This window comes from Bos grunniens, chromosome 17, assembly GCF_055505025.1.
Source record: "Bos grunniens cultivar Pamir isolate PY7600 chromosome 17, Bosgru_T2T1.0, whole genome shotgun sequence".
NCBI classification, from domain to species: domain Eukaryota; kingdom Metazoa; phylum Chordata; class Mammalia; order Artiodactyla; family Bovidae; genus Bos; species Bos grunniens.
The window spans coordinates 44,405,371-44,424,315 of record NC_141181.1 but is presented as its reverse complement, the minus strand read 5'-3'; the positions used below and the strand labels follow the sequence as shown (position 1 = coordinate 44,424,315).

Here is an 18,945-nt window from a genome sequence, read left to right as displayed (position 1 = left end):
CAGATGACACCACCCTTATGGCAGAAAGTGGAGAGGAACTAAAGAGGCTCTTGATGAAAATGAACGAAGAGAGTGAACAAGTTGGCTTAAAACTCAACATTCAGAAAACTAAGATCATGGCATCTGGTCCTATCACTTCATGGCAAATAGATGGGGAAACAATGGAAACAGTGACAGACTTTATTTTGGTGGGCTACAAAATCACTGCAGATAGTGACTGCAGCCATGAAATTAAAAGATGCTTGTTCCTTGAAAAGCATCTTTTCAAGAAAAGCTATGACCAACCTAGACAGCATATTAAAAAGCAGAGACATTACTTTCCCAACAAAGGTCCATCTAGTCAAAGCTACAGTTTTTCCAGTAGTCATCTATGGATGTGAGAGTTGGACTATGAAGAAGGCTGAGCACCAAAGAATTGATGCTTCTGAACTGTGATGTTGGAGAAGACTCGTGAGTGTCCCTTGGACTGCAAGGAAATCAAGCCAGTCAATCCTAAAGGAAGTCAGTCCTGAATATTCATTGGAAGGACTGATGCTGAAGCTGAAGCTCTAGTACTTTGGCTACCTGATGCAAAGAACTGACATTAGAAAAGAGCCTGATGCTGGAAAGATTGAAGGCAGGAGGAAAAGGGGACAACAGAGGATGTGATGGTTGGATGGCATTACCAACTTGATGGACTTGAGATTGAGCAAGTTGCAGGAATTGGTGATGGACAGGGAAACCTGGCGTGCTGCTGTCCATGGGGATGCAGAGTTGGACATGACTGAGTGACTGAACTGAACTGGAAGCAATGGACAAATTCTTAGAAAAGTATAATCTCTTAAGACTGAACCAGAAAGAAATAGAAAATATGAACAGATCAATTACCAGTAATGAAATTGAATTAGTAATTTAAAAACTACCAACAATAACAGGAGCAGATGACTTCACAGGTGAATTCTACCAAACATTTAAAGAGTTAATACCTATCCTTATGAAACTATTCCAAAACTTGCAGAGGAACACTTCCAAACTCATTCATGACGCCATCATCACCCTGATACCTAAACCAGACAAAGGTATCACACACAAATAAAGAGAATTACAGGCTGATATCACTGATAAACATAGATGCAAAAATCCTCATCAAAATACTAGCAATGTGAATCCAACAATATAGTAAAGGGATGGATCATACACCATGATCAAAAGGAGTTTATCTCAGGGAGAGAAGGATTTTTCAGTATCTGCAAATCAATCAACATGACATACCACATTAACAAACAATAGAATAAAAACCATATAATCATCCTAATAGATGCAAAAAAGGCTTTTGACAAAATTTAACACCCATTTATGATAAAAACTCCACAAAGTAAGCATAGGGGGAACATACCTCAACATAATAAAGGCCATATATGACAAACCCACAGCTACCATCATATTCCATGGTGAAAAGCTGAAAGTATCCCTTCTAAGATCAGGAACAAGACAAAGATGCCCACTCTTGCCACTTTTATTCAACAGTTTTGGAAGTCCTAGCCATGGCAATCAGAGAAGAAAAAGAAATAAAAGGAGTCCAAATCTGAAAAGAAGAAGTAAAATTATCAGTTTGCAGAAGATATAATACTATACATTGTTGTTTAGTTGCTCAGTCACATCTGACTCGTTTGCAACCCCATAGACTACAGCCCACCAGGCTCCTCTGTCTGGGATCCCATGGGATTTCCCAGACAAGAATACTGGAGTGGGTTGCCATTTCCTTCTCCAGGGTATCTTCCCAACCCAGGGATTGAACACTTGTCTACTGCCAAGTCTCCTGCAGTGCAGGCAGATTCTTCACTGCTGAGCCACTGGGGAAGTCCCTGATACTATACACAGAAAGTCTTAGAGATGCCACCAGAAAACTACTAGAACTCATTAATAAATTTGGTAAAGTTTCAGGATATAAAATAAATACACCAAAATCCATTGCATTTCTATATACTAATAATGAAATATCAGAAAGAGAAATTAAGGAAACAATCCCATTTACTACTGCATCAAAAAGAATAAAATACCTAGAAATAAACTTATCTAAGGAGGCAAAAGACCTGTGCTCTGAAAACTACAAGATGCTGACGAAAAAATTAAAGGTGCTACAAATAGATGGAAAGATACACTATGTTTTCTTGCATTGGAAGAATCAATACTGTTAAAATGACCATAATACCCAATCTACAGATTCAATGCAACCCCTATGAAATTAGGGCATTTTTCACAGAACTATTAATAGAACAAATAGTATTAAAATATGTATAGAAACATAAAAGACCCCAAATAACCAGTAAAGAATCTTTAATAGAGCTGAATGAATCATAGCCTCTAACTTCAGACTATACTACAAAGGTACAGTAATCAAAACATTATGGTACTGGCACAAAAGCAGACATATACATCAATGGAACTAGATAGAAAGCCCAGAAACAAACCCACACACTAGGGTCAATTAATCTACAACAAAGTAGGGGAAAACATACAACAAAGAAAAGATAATCTTGTCAATATGCAGTGCTAAGAAAACTGGGCAGTTACACGTAAATGAATGAAAGTAGAACCTTCTCTAACACCACATACGAAAATACACTCAAAATGGATTAAAGACCTAACTGTGAGACTGGATACTACAAAACTCCTTGAGGAAAACACAGGGAGAATACTTTTTGATATAAATCTCAAAAATAGTTTTTTGGATCTGTCTCCTAGAGTAATGGAAATAAAGCAAAAATAAACAAATTGAATCTAATTAAACATAAAAGCTTTTGCACAGCAAAGGAAACCAGAAACAGCATTTAAAGACAACCTACAGAATGGAAGAAAATATTTGAAAATGATGTGACTGACAAGGTCTTAATTTCCAAAATATACAAACAGCTCATAAAGTTCAATATCAAAAAAACAAACAATCCAATCAAAAAATGGGGCAGAAGACATTAGTAGACATTTTTCCAAAGAAGACATATAGATGGTCCAAAAGCACATGAAAAGATGTCTAATTATTTTTTTTTTAAAGTGCAAATCAAAACTACAATAAGGTATCACCTCACAGCAGACAGAATGGCCATCATCAAAAAGTCTAAAATAATAAATGCTGGAGAGGGCATGGAGCAAATGGAACCCTCCTACACTGTTGGTTGGAATGTAAATTTGTGTAGCCACACTGGAAAACAGTATGGAGGCTCCTTAAGAAACTAGTAATAGTTACCACAGACTTGGCAATCTCCCTCCTGGGCATATATCCAGAAAAGATGAAAACTCTTATTTGCAAAGATACATGCACCTCTTAAGTTCACAGCAGCACTATTTACAATAGCCAAGACATGGAAGTGACCTCAATGTCCATGGAAAAATGAATGGATAAAGATGTGGTACACAGTGGAATACCAGTCACAAAAAAGAATGAAATCATGCCATTTGCAGCAACATGGATGGACCTAGAGATTATCCTGCTGAGAAGTAAGTCAGACAGAGAAGGAACAAGTATTATATGACATCACTTATAAGTGGAATCTAAAAAAGTAATACAAATGAACTTATTTATAAAACAGAAACAAACTCACAAATATAGAAAACAAACTTATGGCTACCAAAAGGGAAAGGACGGAAATGTGAAGGGATAAATTAGAAGTTTGGGATTAACATATACACACTACTATATATAAAATCCCATTGACAATCAACAAGGACCTGCACAGGGAGCTATATTCAATATCTATAATAACCCGTAAGGAAAAAGAATCTGAAAAAGAATATATATATGCATATAGATATAAACGCTATAACCTGAAAGTAACACAACATTGTAAATCACCTATACTTTGATTAATAAAATACTTATAAGTGATTGTTCATATTAGTACTACTGATAAAAATTATATTTATATAACAAATGTACCAAAAAGTATAAATATTCCAAGTGTCCATCAAGTGGTGAATGGATAAATAAAAAATGATATATTCAACATAATGGAATACTATTCAACAATAAGAATGTGTTTCTGACATATACTAAAACATAGATGAACCTCAAAAATACTATGCTAATTGAAAGAAGCTAGAAACAAAAGATTACACTTTTATAAAAATCCATTTATATGATATTTCCAAAAAGAAAACCTGTATAGACAGCAAGAAAATTAGTGGTTGCTTCAGGCTGGGGATGGGAGGAGGAACCGACTGCAAATGTCACAAAGATTCTCTTGGGATTATAGAACCCTTCTAATACTGGATTGCAATGATGGTTATACAATATAAAGTTACTAAAAAAATTACTGAGTTATACACTTGTCAGTGATGTCAGTGGATACTACTGACATAGTTCAATAAAGGTGTTAAAAAGATAACAATATTAATCAATTTATGCCAACATACATGACAACTTAGATAAAATAGATATATTTCTTGAAAGACAATGTACTCAAAAGTGACAGAAGAAAGAAGGTCTGAATTAGTCCTTTAACTATTACAGGAATTGACCCTCACAATTTAAAACCTTCCTTCAAAAAAACCACAAGTTTTAGATGGTTTCAGAGGTGAATTCTTCCCAACATTCAAGGAATAAATAAAATGATCTCATATAAATTCTTTCAGAGAATAAACAGTGCAAACTTCTCAATTCATTTTATAAGGCCAGCAGACCTCTAATCCCAAATCAGACATGAACACAACAAAAGAACATTACAAGCTCTTAGAGAATCAAAATTCCTAATAAAGTGTTAGCAAATTGAATTTAGCCATGCAGAAAAGGGGCTTCCCTGGTGGCTCAGACAGTAAAAAATCTGCCTGCAATGCAAGAGACCCGGGTCTGATCCCTGGGTTGGGAAGACCTCCTGGAGAAGGGAATGGCTATCCACTTCAGTATTCTTGCCTGGAGAATCCCATGGACAGAGGAGCCTGGAGGGCTACCATCCATGGGGTTGCAAAGAGTTGGACACGACTGAGCAACTAACACACACACATGCATAAAAAGTATAATGTGGCCTGACCAAATGAGGTTTCTTTCAATTATGTAAGATATTGATTCTGAAATCACTATTATATTAACAGAATAAAGGAGAAAAGCCATTATCATTTCAAAATGCAGAAAAGGCATATTGTGAAAATCTGTTCATTGTAAAATACTATCAACAAACTAGAAATAGAAGGAAATTTAATCTGATAATCATAATCTATAAAATATGTACAGCTAGCATCATACTTAATGGTAAAACACTGAGTGCTTGGTCTCTGAGGACTAGAACAGCACTGTCCAACAGAATTTCTTGTGATGACAGAAATGCTCATATTTATACCATCCAATAGGAGAAGGCAATGGCACCCCACTCCAGTACTCTTGCCTGGAAAATCCCATGGATGGAGGAGCCTGGTAGGCTGCAGTCCATGGGGTCGCTAAGAGTCTTACACGACTGAGCGACTTCACTTTCATTTTTTCACTTTCATGCATTGGAGAAGGAAATGGCAACCCACTCCAGTGTTCTTGCCTGGAGAATCCCAGGGACGGGGGAGCCTGGTGGGCTGACGTCTATGGGGTTGCATAGAGTTGGACACGACTGAAGTAACTTAGCAGCATACCATCCAATATAGTCACTGACAGCCACCAGTGTCTACTGAATATGTCAAAGATGACTAGAAACTGACTTTTATATTTTATTTAATTTTAATTTAACAGTATGTGAAGCTAATGGGTATAGGTTATACAACTGGTTTTTGTGCCATTTTTTTGGGATGGCAGATTTCTGTGCTATTAGTGGTGGGTCCCTCCTGAGTTTATGGAACAAGGTAACTCATGGTGGGCTGCTGGAGTCTCCAGGTGGGCACTGGCCATGCTGGAAAACCAATCATTGGATTGGAGGGTTGGGGCTTTCAGAGAGATGCTATCAGTCCAACCTCCATGGAGCAGACAGGGCTGGAGGCTGAGTTCCATCAAATGGCCAGGGATTTAATCAATCACACCTACACAGTGAACACCCAATAAAAACTCTGGATATTTCTGCCTCAGGTTAGCTTTCTGGCTGGTAATCAGACATAGGCCAGGAGGATGATGTATCCTGATTCCACAGGGAGAGGGCACAGCAGCTCTCTGTTTGGGACCCTGCCAGACCTCACTCTGTGTCTCTTCATTTGGCTGGTCCTAATTTGTGGCCTTGTAATAAAACTAGTTTTAGGTATAGCACTTTCCTAAGTCTTGTGAACTGTTCCATCGAACCTGAGGGGGTCATAGGAACCCCCCAAATTTGCAGCCAGTTGGACAGAAGTGTTGTGTGTGGCCTGAGGACTCTCGAACTTACAGCTATCAACTAAAGTGAAGGCACTCTTGTTGGGGATGGTGCTCTCACTCTGCAGAGTCTGTGCTAATTCCAGGTGGCTGGTGTCAGAAGTGAGCACCTGTGATGTGCTATGTAGTGGACAGTGCAGGCCTGGGTGTTCCTAATGAGACAAGGGTGTTCCTAATGCCACCTCTAGTCTACAAAGTACTGCAGGAGGTCAGAACAATACAATGTGAGGAACAAGTATAAATATTGAAAACAACATGTAAAACTGTCATAGATGGCATGACTGCATAAAGAAAATCCAAAAGACCCTACAACAATTAGAATTAGTTCATTGTGGACATTCTTCTTGGATATCACATCAAAACTAATCAACTGGTCTCACAAAAATGAGCTGTAATGTAGAATCTTCATTCATATTGGTAAACTTTTCACACGGTCACATTAAAATCTACTGTTTTATCTTGCTTCTTAAATGGATCATTTACTCATTTATGATTTTACAAATCATGCATTGGCCATGTGGAAAACTGGTTTTCTGAGTTTAAATCTCACAAAAAAAATGGCTTTACTAGTTAATTTTATAAACATTTAATGCTGAAGTAATTCCAATTTTGCTAAACTCTTATATAATGTGGAAGAAACTTTTGATAAACTTTTTGACACTTGCATGATCTTGATAACAAAACTCAATAGGGATACTGCTAAGAAGGGAAAAGCAAAGGCCAAGTTACACATGAACACTGATTTGAAAATCCTAAACAACATCACCAAAGTACTATACTGAACAAAATATAAAGAGGAAAATATATCAAAAATAAGCTGGAGTTTATCCCCCAAATTCAAGGTTGATTTAATATTTAAAAAATAATAATTGATATTTACTATATTAATAGATTAAGGAAAAACATATCATCATCTCAGTAGATACAGATAAAACATATCTGTAAGTGGAAGAATGTACATCACAGGAGCTACAAATAACAGAAAAATCTAACAGCTTTAAAAAAGCACATTTATGTTTTTCAAAAAGAAGGACTAGATTTCATAAGGGAGAATATAAAAGTATGAAAAAGAACAAACAGATGAAACAACACACCAAAAATTGAAAAATAATCAACATTTATTTGTTATAGAAAGTCTTAGCAAACTAGGAAGTCAGTGGAATTTCTTTTTATTAAAAAAAAAAAGTATTGCTGATATTTTTATAAACATGGAAATCTAACCAAATCTAAAGAAAAATGATTAGTTAGTTTAAATGGGCTTATGAAGTTCCTGAATACCAAGACAATATGCAAAAATCTAGTATATTTCTATGTTTTGGCCATACTTTAAAATTATAACAAAATTTTATGATAACTAAATTTTAAGCTACTAATTGTAGGGCAGAAGATGTACAAACTGAGCCTTGATGTAGTTTGTGGTACTAGAGAACAGCATTCTAGTTAGTAAATAAGAAAAATGTTACAAGGAGGGTGTTATCATTTTGCAGCTTCTAATGAAATGATCCATACAAGCAGTGATCATTTAAAGCCATAGCAAGACAAAGAGAGACCTGTGGGCATCGTGCAACTCCTGAAAGAAGTACCACAACTTCTGAAGCATTCTTGCCAAGAAGTCACACTTGAACCTGATCAAACCTCAGCGTGGAACTTGCTGTGATGATGGAAACGTTCTTTACCTGGGCTACCCAGTTCATGGCTGTCCAATCTGTGGCTACTAAGCACTTGAGAGGGGACAACTGTGACAAAAGGATTTAACTGAATTAACTTAAGTTCAGTCGTATGTGGCTGGTGGCTTCAGTACTGGACAGCACATCTCTGAATCTCCCAATTTACAGGAAACCCAGGTGACAACACACCAGTAACAGCATGGGGATGTATTACCCACCACATCACTTATTCAGAGCCTTCAGATAGTGAGAAACTACAGATCAATGGCCTGGTCTCTTCAACACATGATTTGGATAGAAAAAAATACGCAGTGTCAAGATTAAGAGACAGATTAACTGCACTGTATGAACTTTACTTGAGTCTGACGCAAACAAATGACAATTTTTATGAGACTAATGGAAACTTGATAATGGCTGGATTTGATGATATTAAGAAGCTGCCTTCAGGGACTTCCCTGATGGTCCAGTGGTTAAGAATCTGCCTTGCAATGCAGGGGACAAGGTTTGAGTCCTGGTTTGGGAACTAAGACCCTACATACTGTGCAGTAACTAAGGCCATACAACGCAACTACTGAGCCCATGTGCCACAACCAGAAAGTCTGTGCACTGCAATGAAAGATCCTGAAAAAATGCAGGAAGAACCTACATGCCACAACTAAACACCGACACAGCCAAATAGATAAACTTTTTTTTTTTAAAGCTTTGAAAAAAATAAACTGAGGAAATTGAATGTATATTTCTTGAAAAAGAAGAGGCTGTCTACATTGAAGAGCTTGCAAATGCAATGAATCTCAGAAACAAATGAAAGTGAAAGAAGCAAAACACAAATGAGCATGCACAACAGCAGACAAAACCAACTGCAGTGTTAGCGGATAAACACTTAGGAGTAAAACTAAACAGACAAGCCAGGAAATGGTTACAGAAGCTAGAGTCCTGGTTCCCTCTGTCAGGAAGAAGCTGTGATTGGGATTGAAACTGTGATTTCAATTTCTTGAAATGAAATGGTGGTTTCATGGGTATTCATTTGATAACACATTAAGCTGCACTTTAATATTTTATGAACTTTTCTCCATGTGAATTCTGCTTCACAACTAAAGAGGTAAATAAATAAATAATTATGGTGATTAAGTTCGGCTTTGGCATACTACCCTTGGGTCACATTCTGTGGAAAACCATGAAAAATGGCTACAATACTCTTGTATTTATTACAATGTTTCTCCTGAGGACATTACCACTATATCATTTATTTAAAGGCTTCCCCAGGGAGTGACCAATAAATACTTACTTTCCATGAAGAATTTTGCTTTTTCATTTAGATAATACAATGCATACGTTTATTACACTTGTCAAGAATTTGAGAAGTTTATAGCTCATTCAGTAATTATGTAGGACACTAAGGCTTATAAAAATCGAAACTTTAAGAACTTCTCAAGGCCCTATAGTTATTGCATCACTGCTTTATTTTGTCCCAGTTTGGATCTTCCATTCTGAGGGTATCTTCCCCTGACTTCTTAACAATGTAATATTTCGTTTTTCACTCTTACATACTCCTTCTAATCCCCTGGAAAAATAATGAGGAATAAACACAAACTCACCTGTAACATGGTCATTTCTGCAGCCTGTGTGAGATGGTCAGCAAGTCTGAGTTTTGTTCAGTCCTGTGGCCTCTGCTTCTACCCTGAAGCTCTGGAGTGAGGTCTTTAACACCAGGAATGAATTTCTCTGCTGGGAATGCCTTTCTTGTCTCACACGAGCAGGCTTATTTGTGGGGAACCAGGATCTGTGAACCTGGGGACCAATGCACTTCAATTGGTATATTCATAGTGCACCTAAAATCCCTTCCTTTCTTGCTGGGAAATAGGAATTGATAATCATCTAATGCCAGAGTGTCTTTTCTGTATAACTGACACAGGACTACCAGGGATAGAAATAGAATGTGATACAAGAGAATGGCAGAAGTGCATGTCTCTGCACACAGATAAAGATTACTCAGCAGAAGTAATCCTGAGATTCAGTTAATGTCCACTGAGGACACTGAGGGACAGTGCTGGGAAGGACAAGGCAGCTTTGTGTTACATAGACTTTTGGAAAGCTTATGTGATTTGTATTAAAATAGATCTAAGTTTTAATCAACTTTTTCCTTTTCCTGGCTTTGTGACTTTGGGTAAGAACAAATAGAAAACTAAGGTTTAAAATCTATAACCTTCCTAATTTATGTCTGCCAATCATATCAATTTCTAAAGGAAGTATGTTAAATTCAGATTGGCCAGTTTTTCCTTGTACTTCTGTTGATGTTTTGATTATATGCTTAAAGTTATGTTGTTTGAAGCACAGAGATTATATATTTCTGGAGAATTAATCTTTAGTTGCTATGTAATGCCATGGGGATTCTGAGGAATAAATGAGATATTAAAGGGAAAGTGACTAGTTTCTGGCAATAACAATAGCTCTCACATCTGAGTGTTTTCAGTATATAAGACAAAATACTAAACACTTTATAACAACCCTCACAGACAACCCAAAAGGCATTTGACAAAAAAGCATTAAAAATCTCCATTTTATAGAACAAAAAATGAAACTTAGAGTGTGCCAATGACTGCACAACTATTAAGTATCAGCAATGAATGCTATTCTCTTTTTTGCTATGTTCAAGGTTGTTGACATTTAGTTGCTTAGTCGTGTCTGACTCTTTTTCAAACTCCATGGACTATAGCCCTCCAGGCTCCTCTGTCCGTTGGATTTCCCAGACGAGAATACTAGAGTAGGTTGCCATTTCCTTCCCCAGGGATCTTCCTGACCCAGGGATCAAACCTGCGTCTCCTCAATTGTCAGGTGGATTCTTTTATGACTGAACCACCTGGGAAGTCCTACATTCAAGATATTTACTTCCAAAATCATACAGTTATTGTGTGTATTCATGTACAGATATGTTCACACACTCACCCTACATCTCAGAATTAGCTCTTATTTCCATGCACACATTCTGTCACCTTAGTTCCACAGAAACACAAATGAAGAACAGCCTGCTCATCCCTATGACACACTAAAGCAGCACTTCAAACACCAACCTCTTCCCTTTCATGTCTTCCTGTGATTCAGCCCTTGGTATCAACTCAGAAATACATATTGAAGTTCCTTCCAGTTACACAAGAAATGATTCCTTTATATACCCTAAATTGTGAAAATATATTCATTTTAGAACTGGAACTGGCACACATAAGAACTAAACAAAGAGAGTCATAATTATTACAGAAGTAAAATATGATGACAAAACTTAGAAATGTATATAAACTAAATAAGAAAAATTTCTTTCTTGTGACCAAACATAACCACTCTTAAGAGGTGGTATAAACAATCTGGATATTTTTAACAAAAATATAAGGTCACATTTAAAAACTGTTTTTGCTTTCTTCCCACTATGCAAACCATCTTTCCAGGTCAACAGACATAGTACTGTAATATCAACAGCCTTCTTATTTAAACAAATAAAAAGGTAGAAAAAAAAATATGTATATCAGGAAAAAATACATAAAATATAGAAATATACATGACAAGAAATGTATACAGTTCATAGGCTAAAGCAAACTAAAACCACCGATGGGGACTATAAAAATAGACTTCCTCACACACAAATTGGTCTTTCTAGGACAGAAAGACTTCATAATTCAGCCCTGAATGATTTATATTTTTAGTCAATTCCAATCACAATCTCAAAAAAAATTTTTTTAACAAGCAATTCTAAAGTTCACCTGGAAGAAAAAAAGGTACAGGAACAGCTTTGGACATTTTTGGGAAACACAAGATAATGAGTGTAAATAGGTCCATGTAATATTAACATATATTGTAAAATTATATTAAAAAAAAGTATTTCATACTGTCTCCACAAAAGATTTACAGCTAAATAAACCATAACAGCCCAAATATGTAAATCTCTCACGCAATAAATGTGGCACTTCACACCCAAAGTAAAACCAGATTACTTAATGAATAGGAGAAGTGATTAACACTTGAAAGAAAATAAAGCCAGATATCTATCTCATATATTACAACAAACTATAGTTGACCCTTGAACAATTTGAGGGTTAGGGACACTAACCCACCTCACCACCCATGCATTCAAAAATCCTCAAATAATATTATAGTCAGCCCTCTATATCCAAGGTTCATATCTGCAGATTCAACCAACCTCTGATCATACAGTACTGTGGTATTTATTGAAAAAAAACTGCATATAAGTGGACCCACGCATTTCATACCCCTATTTTTCAAGGGTCAACTGTACTTTCAGAGGGATCAGAACTTAAAATAATGAAAACCATGATAGTGCCTAAAGAAAACACAAGTGAGTATTTGTGTAGTTTGGGGGAAAATGTCCCTACACATGCTACAAAGGCAAAAGTAAAAAAATGTTACTTAAAAGCCAATAGATTTAACCATTAAAAAAAAGTAATAACCTCTGTGTGGTTCAAGAAAAGTCAATCATAATACAAACATACACACATACCCCAGACAAGGATGATACACCTCTAGTAAATAAATAGGTCATTTCCTTTGTGTTACACTTTCACCTTATTTCATGGAATAAAAATTAAGCAGGTAGCCAAATTCACAATGTGATCTTTAAATTTCCTTTGTCAGAAACTACTTGGCAAAGTTTAGTTGGGTTTCAGAGAAAATTTATCAAGAGTAGAGAGAAATGTTGAAATGAGGCATAAGAATCTGAGGTGGAAAAAGTGTGATAAGCCATCAGTGTGGTAGTTTTTAAAAATTTGATATTAACTGCTCAGCACAATAGATTCGACCTTATTTTCATTTAATTTATACAAATGTTTTTGCAGGTTGGCTCTTGAGAGAGCTCTCCCTGAGTGCTCTTCCCCTTGACTTCCATGTATTCCTTCAGCAAATGGAAGCCTACCTCCTCCGCTATAGAATTTGACCCTTTTAACTTTATGGGTTTGAGTTTACCTCAGCAGTTTCCTGCACAGCACTGCAGTTCTCCCCATGACATGCTCACGTTCACCTGCAGGAGGAAGGGGCACCTTCATCATCATCCCAAAGTTCCCACTCAGCATCAAGTCCTGTGGAATTACAAGGGAAAAAGAACAATGAAAAGTGACATTTACTCACACCTATCATGTGCCAGGCTTCCCTGGTGGCTCAGTGGTGAAGAACTTGCCTGCCAATGCAGGAGACACAGGTGGGATCCCTGGGTTGGGAAGATCCCCTAGAGAAGGAAATGGCAACCCACTCCAGTAATCTTGCCTAGGAAATCTTGAGGACAGAGAAGCCTTGCCCACCTGCAGTCCATGTGGTCCCCAAAGAGTCAGACACAATGTAGCAACTAAACAACTATGTGCCAGATGTTCTATATACCACGCTGTCTTTTTCGATGCATTCAGCATTCATTACAGAAGTAATACTGCACAAAAGTTCATGTGCCCCAAGCAGATGATATATGCACGAATGGTAGATTGGGGCCACTGGTTCCATGCAGTCTACCCCAGGGCCTGTGACCAAAGATCCACAGCAGCAGTAGAAAGAGGGATGGGCAAATGTCTTGGGCGTCCCTGTTTATATTCCCAGTATACGCATGATAGAGTCCCCTGTCCAGGGATGATGGCAGCAGGGCAGACTAAGGAGAAAAATAAGAGAAAGAAAAGATTTCAGGGGCAAGTTGAAAGAACTCCCCCAGAAAGGTCAAACTCCCCACTTGGGACAAAAAATATCCCACTTGGGACAAAAAATATCCCACTTGGGATCGTAAGGGCTTTAAGCAGGATATGCAGCATATTCCCAATTTTGTTGTTTTTTTCTTAAAGGGAACAAATAAGGTTATTAACAATATACACACATTTATTGACTAAAAGATGTACAAAACGTTAGCAGTGACTATTTTCTGTTGATGGGATCATGAATGATTTTCATTTGAATCTGTTTATCAATACTCTAAACTGACGACAGTGAACATATTTTAAAATCCTTAATCCAAGAAAACAGGCAAGCAAAGTAGTTTCAGTCCAGCACCATGTGGTTGAAATAAACAGTAAGGAATCAATAAGTAATCAATAAAATAATGTGTTTTAATGACTGCAAAAAGCTTCCAAGCTAGGGAAGAAAAGGTCATTTCTTGCCACTCCCTCGGTTTCAGATGAAAAGCCTGAGACCCAGGAACTGTGAGTTGACTGTTTCAAGTGGCAGTTGTGGGTCAAAGTCAGAGACAAGGCTTGAGGCCAACGCTGTCCTCACCGCATTAGCAACTGTCAAAGTTGTCTGGCTTTTTTGTTAGTAGAGACGCCTCGGAAAAAATCCTACTGATAAAAGCAGAGGCAAGCTGGGTGGAGCCGGGATGGAGGCGAACAATCGGGTCGCCCCGCGTACACGCCCAGGGTGCCCCCACGACTGGCCGTGTGTCCCGAAGGTCGCGCGCGGCCGGGCACGCGCGTGGGAGACACCACCTGTACGAGCCGGTCTGGAAGGAAACGTCAAGGTGCTCAGCACTGGCCGCGGCGGAGGAAGGGCCTCCCCCCACTGCTAAAGCCCACCGGTGCCTACCGCAACCCAGCCACTGAGATCCAGGCCGAAATGCGGACGCCCACTTGCAGCCCTGGCACGACCCCCAACCCGGCCCCCACGAGCCCTCTCAGCCCCCGCCGCCCGCCCCACAGGGATCCAGCCCCGGAACCTGCAAAAAATGCCTCGGACCACGGACGCGCCGGACGGGGACCTGGACCCAAGTGACCGCCCCGCCCCCGGGCTTTGCGCGACCGGGGCAGATCCGCGGGATTCCCGACGGCCTGGAGCCTAGCCGGGGAACAGCGCGCGCACGAGCACGCGGACACTTGCACAGTGGCCTCTCGCGTGGTGGCGAAGGACAAAGAGAGGGTCCAAGCCGGCTGCAGAGGGTTGCGCGTGCGCGCGGGAAAGGCCCTGCCGAACTACACTTCCCAGGAGGCCCTGGGACACGCAGCGTCAGGAGTCGCTGGAACGCGGGTCGGTCTTGGAGAAAACAGAAAAATAATTGTAACACATTTATGGAAAACATAATAAAGCACAAAAAAAGCGAAGTTAATCTATAACTCAAGTGCAGTGGGGTAGGTTATAATTTTCACTATTTTTTTTTTTAAAGAGAGTAAAAGGCAGGATGAAAAAAGAAAATGCAGAGCCACAGACACTTAAGAGATTGAGAATCCACTCTGTATTAATAAATTCTAAATTCTTTATGGTTCTCAAGGAGTAGATGTGTCAGATTTGATCCGAGAAATGAGAAAACCTGGACGTGAATAAAAATGAAGACAGTATCAGGGAATCTGTGCCGAAAAGTATCCATTATTGCGTTTCCAATGAATTCTTTCAAACATCCAGTGATCAGAGAACTCTTATATTTAAATAGTTTTAGAGGAATTAGAAGAAGGAAAAGTTTCTATTTATTAAATAGCATAAAGGTACCAAAATGGACAAATCATGATTTAAAAGGAAGCATAGACAGAACTTGATTATTGCTGCCCATGCAAAAATACTGAGAAGTTATCAACAGATAATTTTTTGTAGGATATTTTGTTAATATTTTGTAGAAATAGAAATATTTTCGTAGACTGGAAACCAAGTGGATTCTATTCTAGAAATATAAGGGTAATCAGGGTATATATTAACATAAGTAAATAAGTTAAAGGGAAAAACTGATATTACCTCCACGAGATGAAAAAAATGTTTAACTGAAAAAATACATTATAGGTTTTAAAATATAAATTAAAAAAATTGTTTCCTAATTTAGCCTAATTGAAAAAATATCCATTTCAACTATTAAACCACTATGCTGCTTAAAGGTGGAATATCATTAGGAGTTAGGAACAAGGGATCCATACTCAGGATTCAGATTTTTTTTTTAACCAGGCTAATACTGGTAATTTCCTGGTGCTCCAGTGATTAGAACTCCTTGCTTCCACTGCAGGGAGCTCGGGTTTGATCCCTGGTGGGGGAACTAACCAAGATCCCACAAGCCTGAGTGGCATTGGGAGCAACAGAGTCTTAATCACTGGACAGCCAGGGAAGTACCCCCTACCATGCTGTTCTGAAGAGAAAACTATTCGAACTAATAAATGAATTCAGTATAATTGCAGTAGAAGATTGTAGATATCCTTTATCACCTTAAAAGGAAGTTACTTTCCATTTTGAATTTGTTAAGGACTTGGTCCTGAAGAATGGCTGGAATATACTGAATATTTTTCTTTAGCTGTATAGGTAAATAAATATGTATTTTATAATAACCTATTTCTGCTTTAAGATTAATAAACTTCAATATTAAATTATCTTGTGTTGGGAGCCGCTTTAGGCATTACTGACAAAATGGAGGCACAGCCCCAACTCCCTCTCCTTGTCCCGCAGGCATGGACCCGGGATGAAGGAGTTAGGCCTTGTGATCCTGACTTGTTTTTTCCTCCCCGCAGCTGAGTTGACTGAAAAGAATATTAAGGTGCTTATTGTTCTTGAGAGGAGCATGAGAAGGCACAAAGCCTTCTGCAGCTGTGCTCAGAGAATAATTCATAAAGTTAATCTTTGACATTCGTTCAAGGACCTTTACAAAAGAGTGTTCCAGGATGAGCACGTAGGCCGCAGCTTGAGGCTATGGGAGGGATTGCTATCTGAAACCTATTTGTGAGGGAAATGTTTATGGCAAAGGAGTTTGCTGAATTTAGGGCTTAGGAATAATTAAAATAGTTAGAAGCTAAAGATTTAAGGAATGTTGTAATGTTAGCATATTTTACTATAGCTTCTAGAGATTAGGAATTTTGGAGATATTAGTGGTTAGAAGCCTTTTAGAGAAAGTGAGCTCAGGATACTAGGGGCAAACAGGATTTAGAAAGATAAGAAATAAACTGAGGAATGTGGTATGCAGCTCAGACATTAGCATGAGTTACTATGTATTCACAAGGACACATGAGAAGTAGATAAGAGAATTGCTGAGGCAGGAACTCCTTTTGAGGGGCAACAATGATTTATGGAGACAACAAATCTGGGTCAGGGGGAACTGAAAATGTCAAACCTCTGACCTAATGCTTTTGTAAAAGTATAAAAGAGAATCTTAAGCTTGAAATAAATATGCAGTCTAAGAAAACTGAGAGGCTGCTTCGTTTCTCGCCGACACCGCCCATCCCTTCAGGCCGATTCCCTGGCTGCTGGAGCTGGACTTCGGCAATCTTGAACATATTATTTACTTATAAAGTTGAACAATACTGTCCTTTTTTGTGTTGGTCCAGTTGTCGTTCAGTCGCTATGTCCAACTCTTTGTGACCCTATGGATTGCAGCATACCAGGCTCTTCTGTCCTCCCTCCAGTATCTCCTGCAGTTTGCTCAAATTCATGTCCATTGAGTCAGTGATGGCATGCAAACATGTCATCCTATGCCACCCTCTTAAATCTTTCCCATCATTAGAGCTTTTTTCCCCAGTGAATTGGCTCTTATTGGAGCTTCAGACTCAGCATCAGTCCTTCCAATGAATATTCAGGGTTGATTTCCTTTAGGATTGACTGGTTTGATCTTACTGAAGTCCAAGGGACTCTCAGGAGCCTTCTCCAGTGCCACAGTTAGAAAGCATCAATTCTTCGCTGTTCAGCCTTCTTTATGGTCCAACTCTCACATTCGTACATGACGACTGGGAAAACCATAGCTTTGACTAATGAACCTTTGTCAGGAAAGTGATGTCTTTGCTTTTTAATATGCTGTCTAGGTTTGTCATAGCTTTCCTTCCAAGGAGCAAACATCTTTTAATTTCATGGCACCTGTCACCATCCACACTGACTTTGCAGCCCAAGAAAATAAAATATGTCACTGCTTCCACTTTTTCTCCATCTATTTGCTCTGAAGTGATGGGACTGGATGCTATGATCTTAGTTTTTTGAATGTTGAGTTTCAAGCCACCTTTTTTATTCTCCTCTTTCACCAAGAGGCTCTTTAGTTTCTCTTTACTTTCTGCCATTAGAGTGGTATCATCTGCACATCTGAGGTTGTCTATACTTCTTCCAGCAATCTTGATTCCAGCTTGTGATTCATCCAGCCCAGCATTTTGCATGATGTACTCTGCATGTGTGTGTGCTCAGTCGCTCAGTTGTGTCCAACTCTTTGTGACCCCATGAACTGTAGCCTACCAGACTCCTCTGTCCATGGGATTTTCCAGGCAAGAATACTGGTTTGGGTTGCCATTTCCTTCTCCAGTGAGTACTCTGCCTCTAAGTTAAACAGGCACGGTGGCAATACACAGCCTTGTCGTACTCCTTTCCCAAACTGGCATCAGTTTTTCCATGTCTGATTCTAACTGGTCCAGTTACTCTTCTACATAATAGATCATGTCACAATTTAGTGGCTTATTATATCTCACACTTTCCCGGGTCAGAAATTCAAGATAACCTCAGCTAGGCAATTTTTGTCTTAGGATCTTTCATGTGATTGCAATTAGCTGATAGCTGGAGCTAGACCAGCAGGTGCTGTAACACTTGGGGTGGTGTAGGCATCTCTCACTCTTCCAGTAGTCTCAGGCCTCTTTAGTTCATCTCTTTGTGTGAGCTGTTTGCACCTCTTCATAGCACAGCAGCCTCAGGGCAGTTGGACTGCTTACCTGGCAGCTGAAATTCTTCATCAGGAAGAGCTTCTGTGAACAAGGTGGGAACTGCATCTCCTTTTATGACCTGGGCTTGGAAGTCTCACAGCTTCATTTCTGCTGCAATCTGCTGTCTATGAACAATTCACCAGCCCGTCTGGATTCGAGAGGCAGGGGACACAGACCTCTCCTCCCCATGGAAAAAAGTGACAAAATCATATTGTCACACTGAAAGAGGTTGCTGTGTAAGAGGTGCTCTTGTAGTCATCTTAGGAATACACAACTTACCACAGTCCTCTGGCTTTGACAGTTGATATCTGCAAACTATAACTATCTTCTGTTCCAAGACCCCAAATGTCTCATTACATTGTGGCATCAGATTGATCAATCTCAT

At 38.7% G+C, this 18,945-nt stretch overlaps 1 protein-coding gene across 14 annotated transcripts in view; it reads right to left on the bottom strand.

Annotated features, from left to right (window-relative positions):
- LOC147355248 (uncharacterized) overlaps positions 1–18,945 on the bottom strand; it is a 70,905-nt gene that overhangs the window by 13,201 nt on the left and 38,759 nt on the right. The window contains exons 1-5 of one of the 14 annotated variants that reach the window (XM_086347031.1): positions 14,642–14,887; positions 12,925–13,037; positions 11,028–11,130; positions 9,555–9,747; positions 1,376–1,564 (exon numbers count right to left, since the gene is read on the bottom strand). The exons of 1 other annotated variant lie outside the window; for it this stretch is intronic. In XM_086347031.1, the coding sequence (XP_086203157.1) occupies positions 1,376–1,429 (54 nt within the window). In that variant the 5' untranslated portion in view covers positions 1,430–1,564; positions 9,555–9,747; positions 11,028–11,130; positions 12,925–13,037; positions 14,642–14,887. Of the gene's footprint in view, positions 1–1,375; positions 1,565–9,554; positions 9,748–11,027; positions 11,131–12,924; positions 14,299–14,641; positions 14,888–18,945 lie in introns of those variants that run through there. 12 more of the 14 variants (XM_086347034.1, XM_086347028.1, XM_086347030.1 and 9 more) reach the window with 12 other exon arrangements.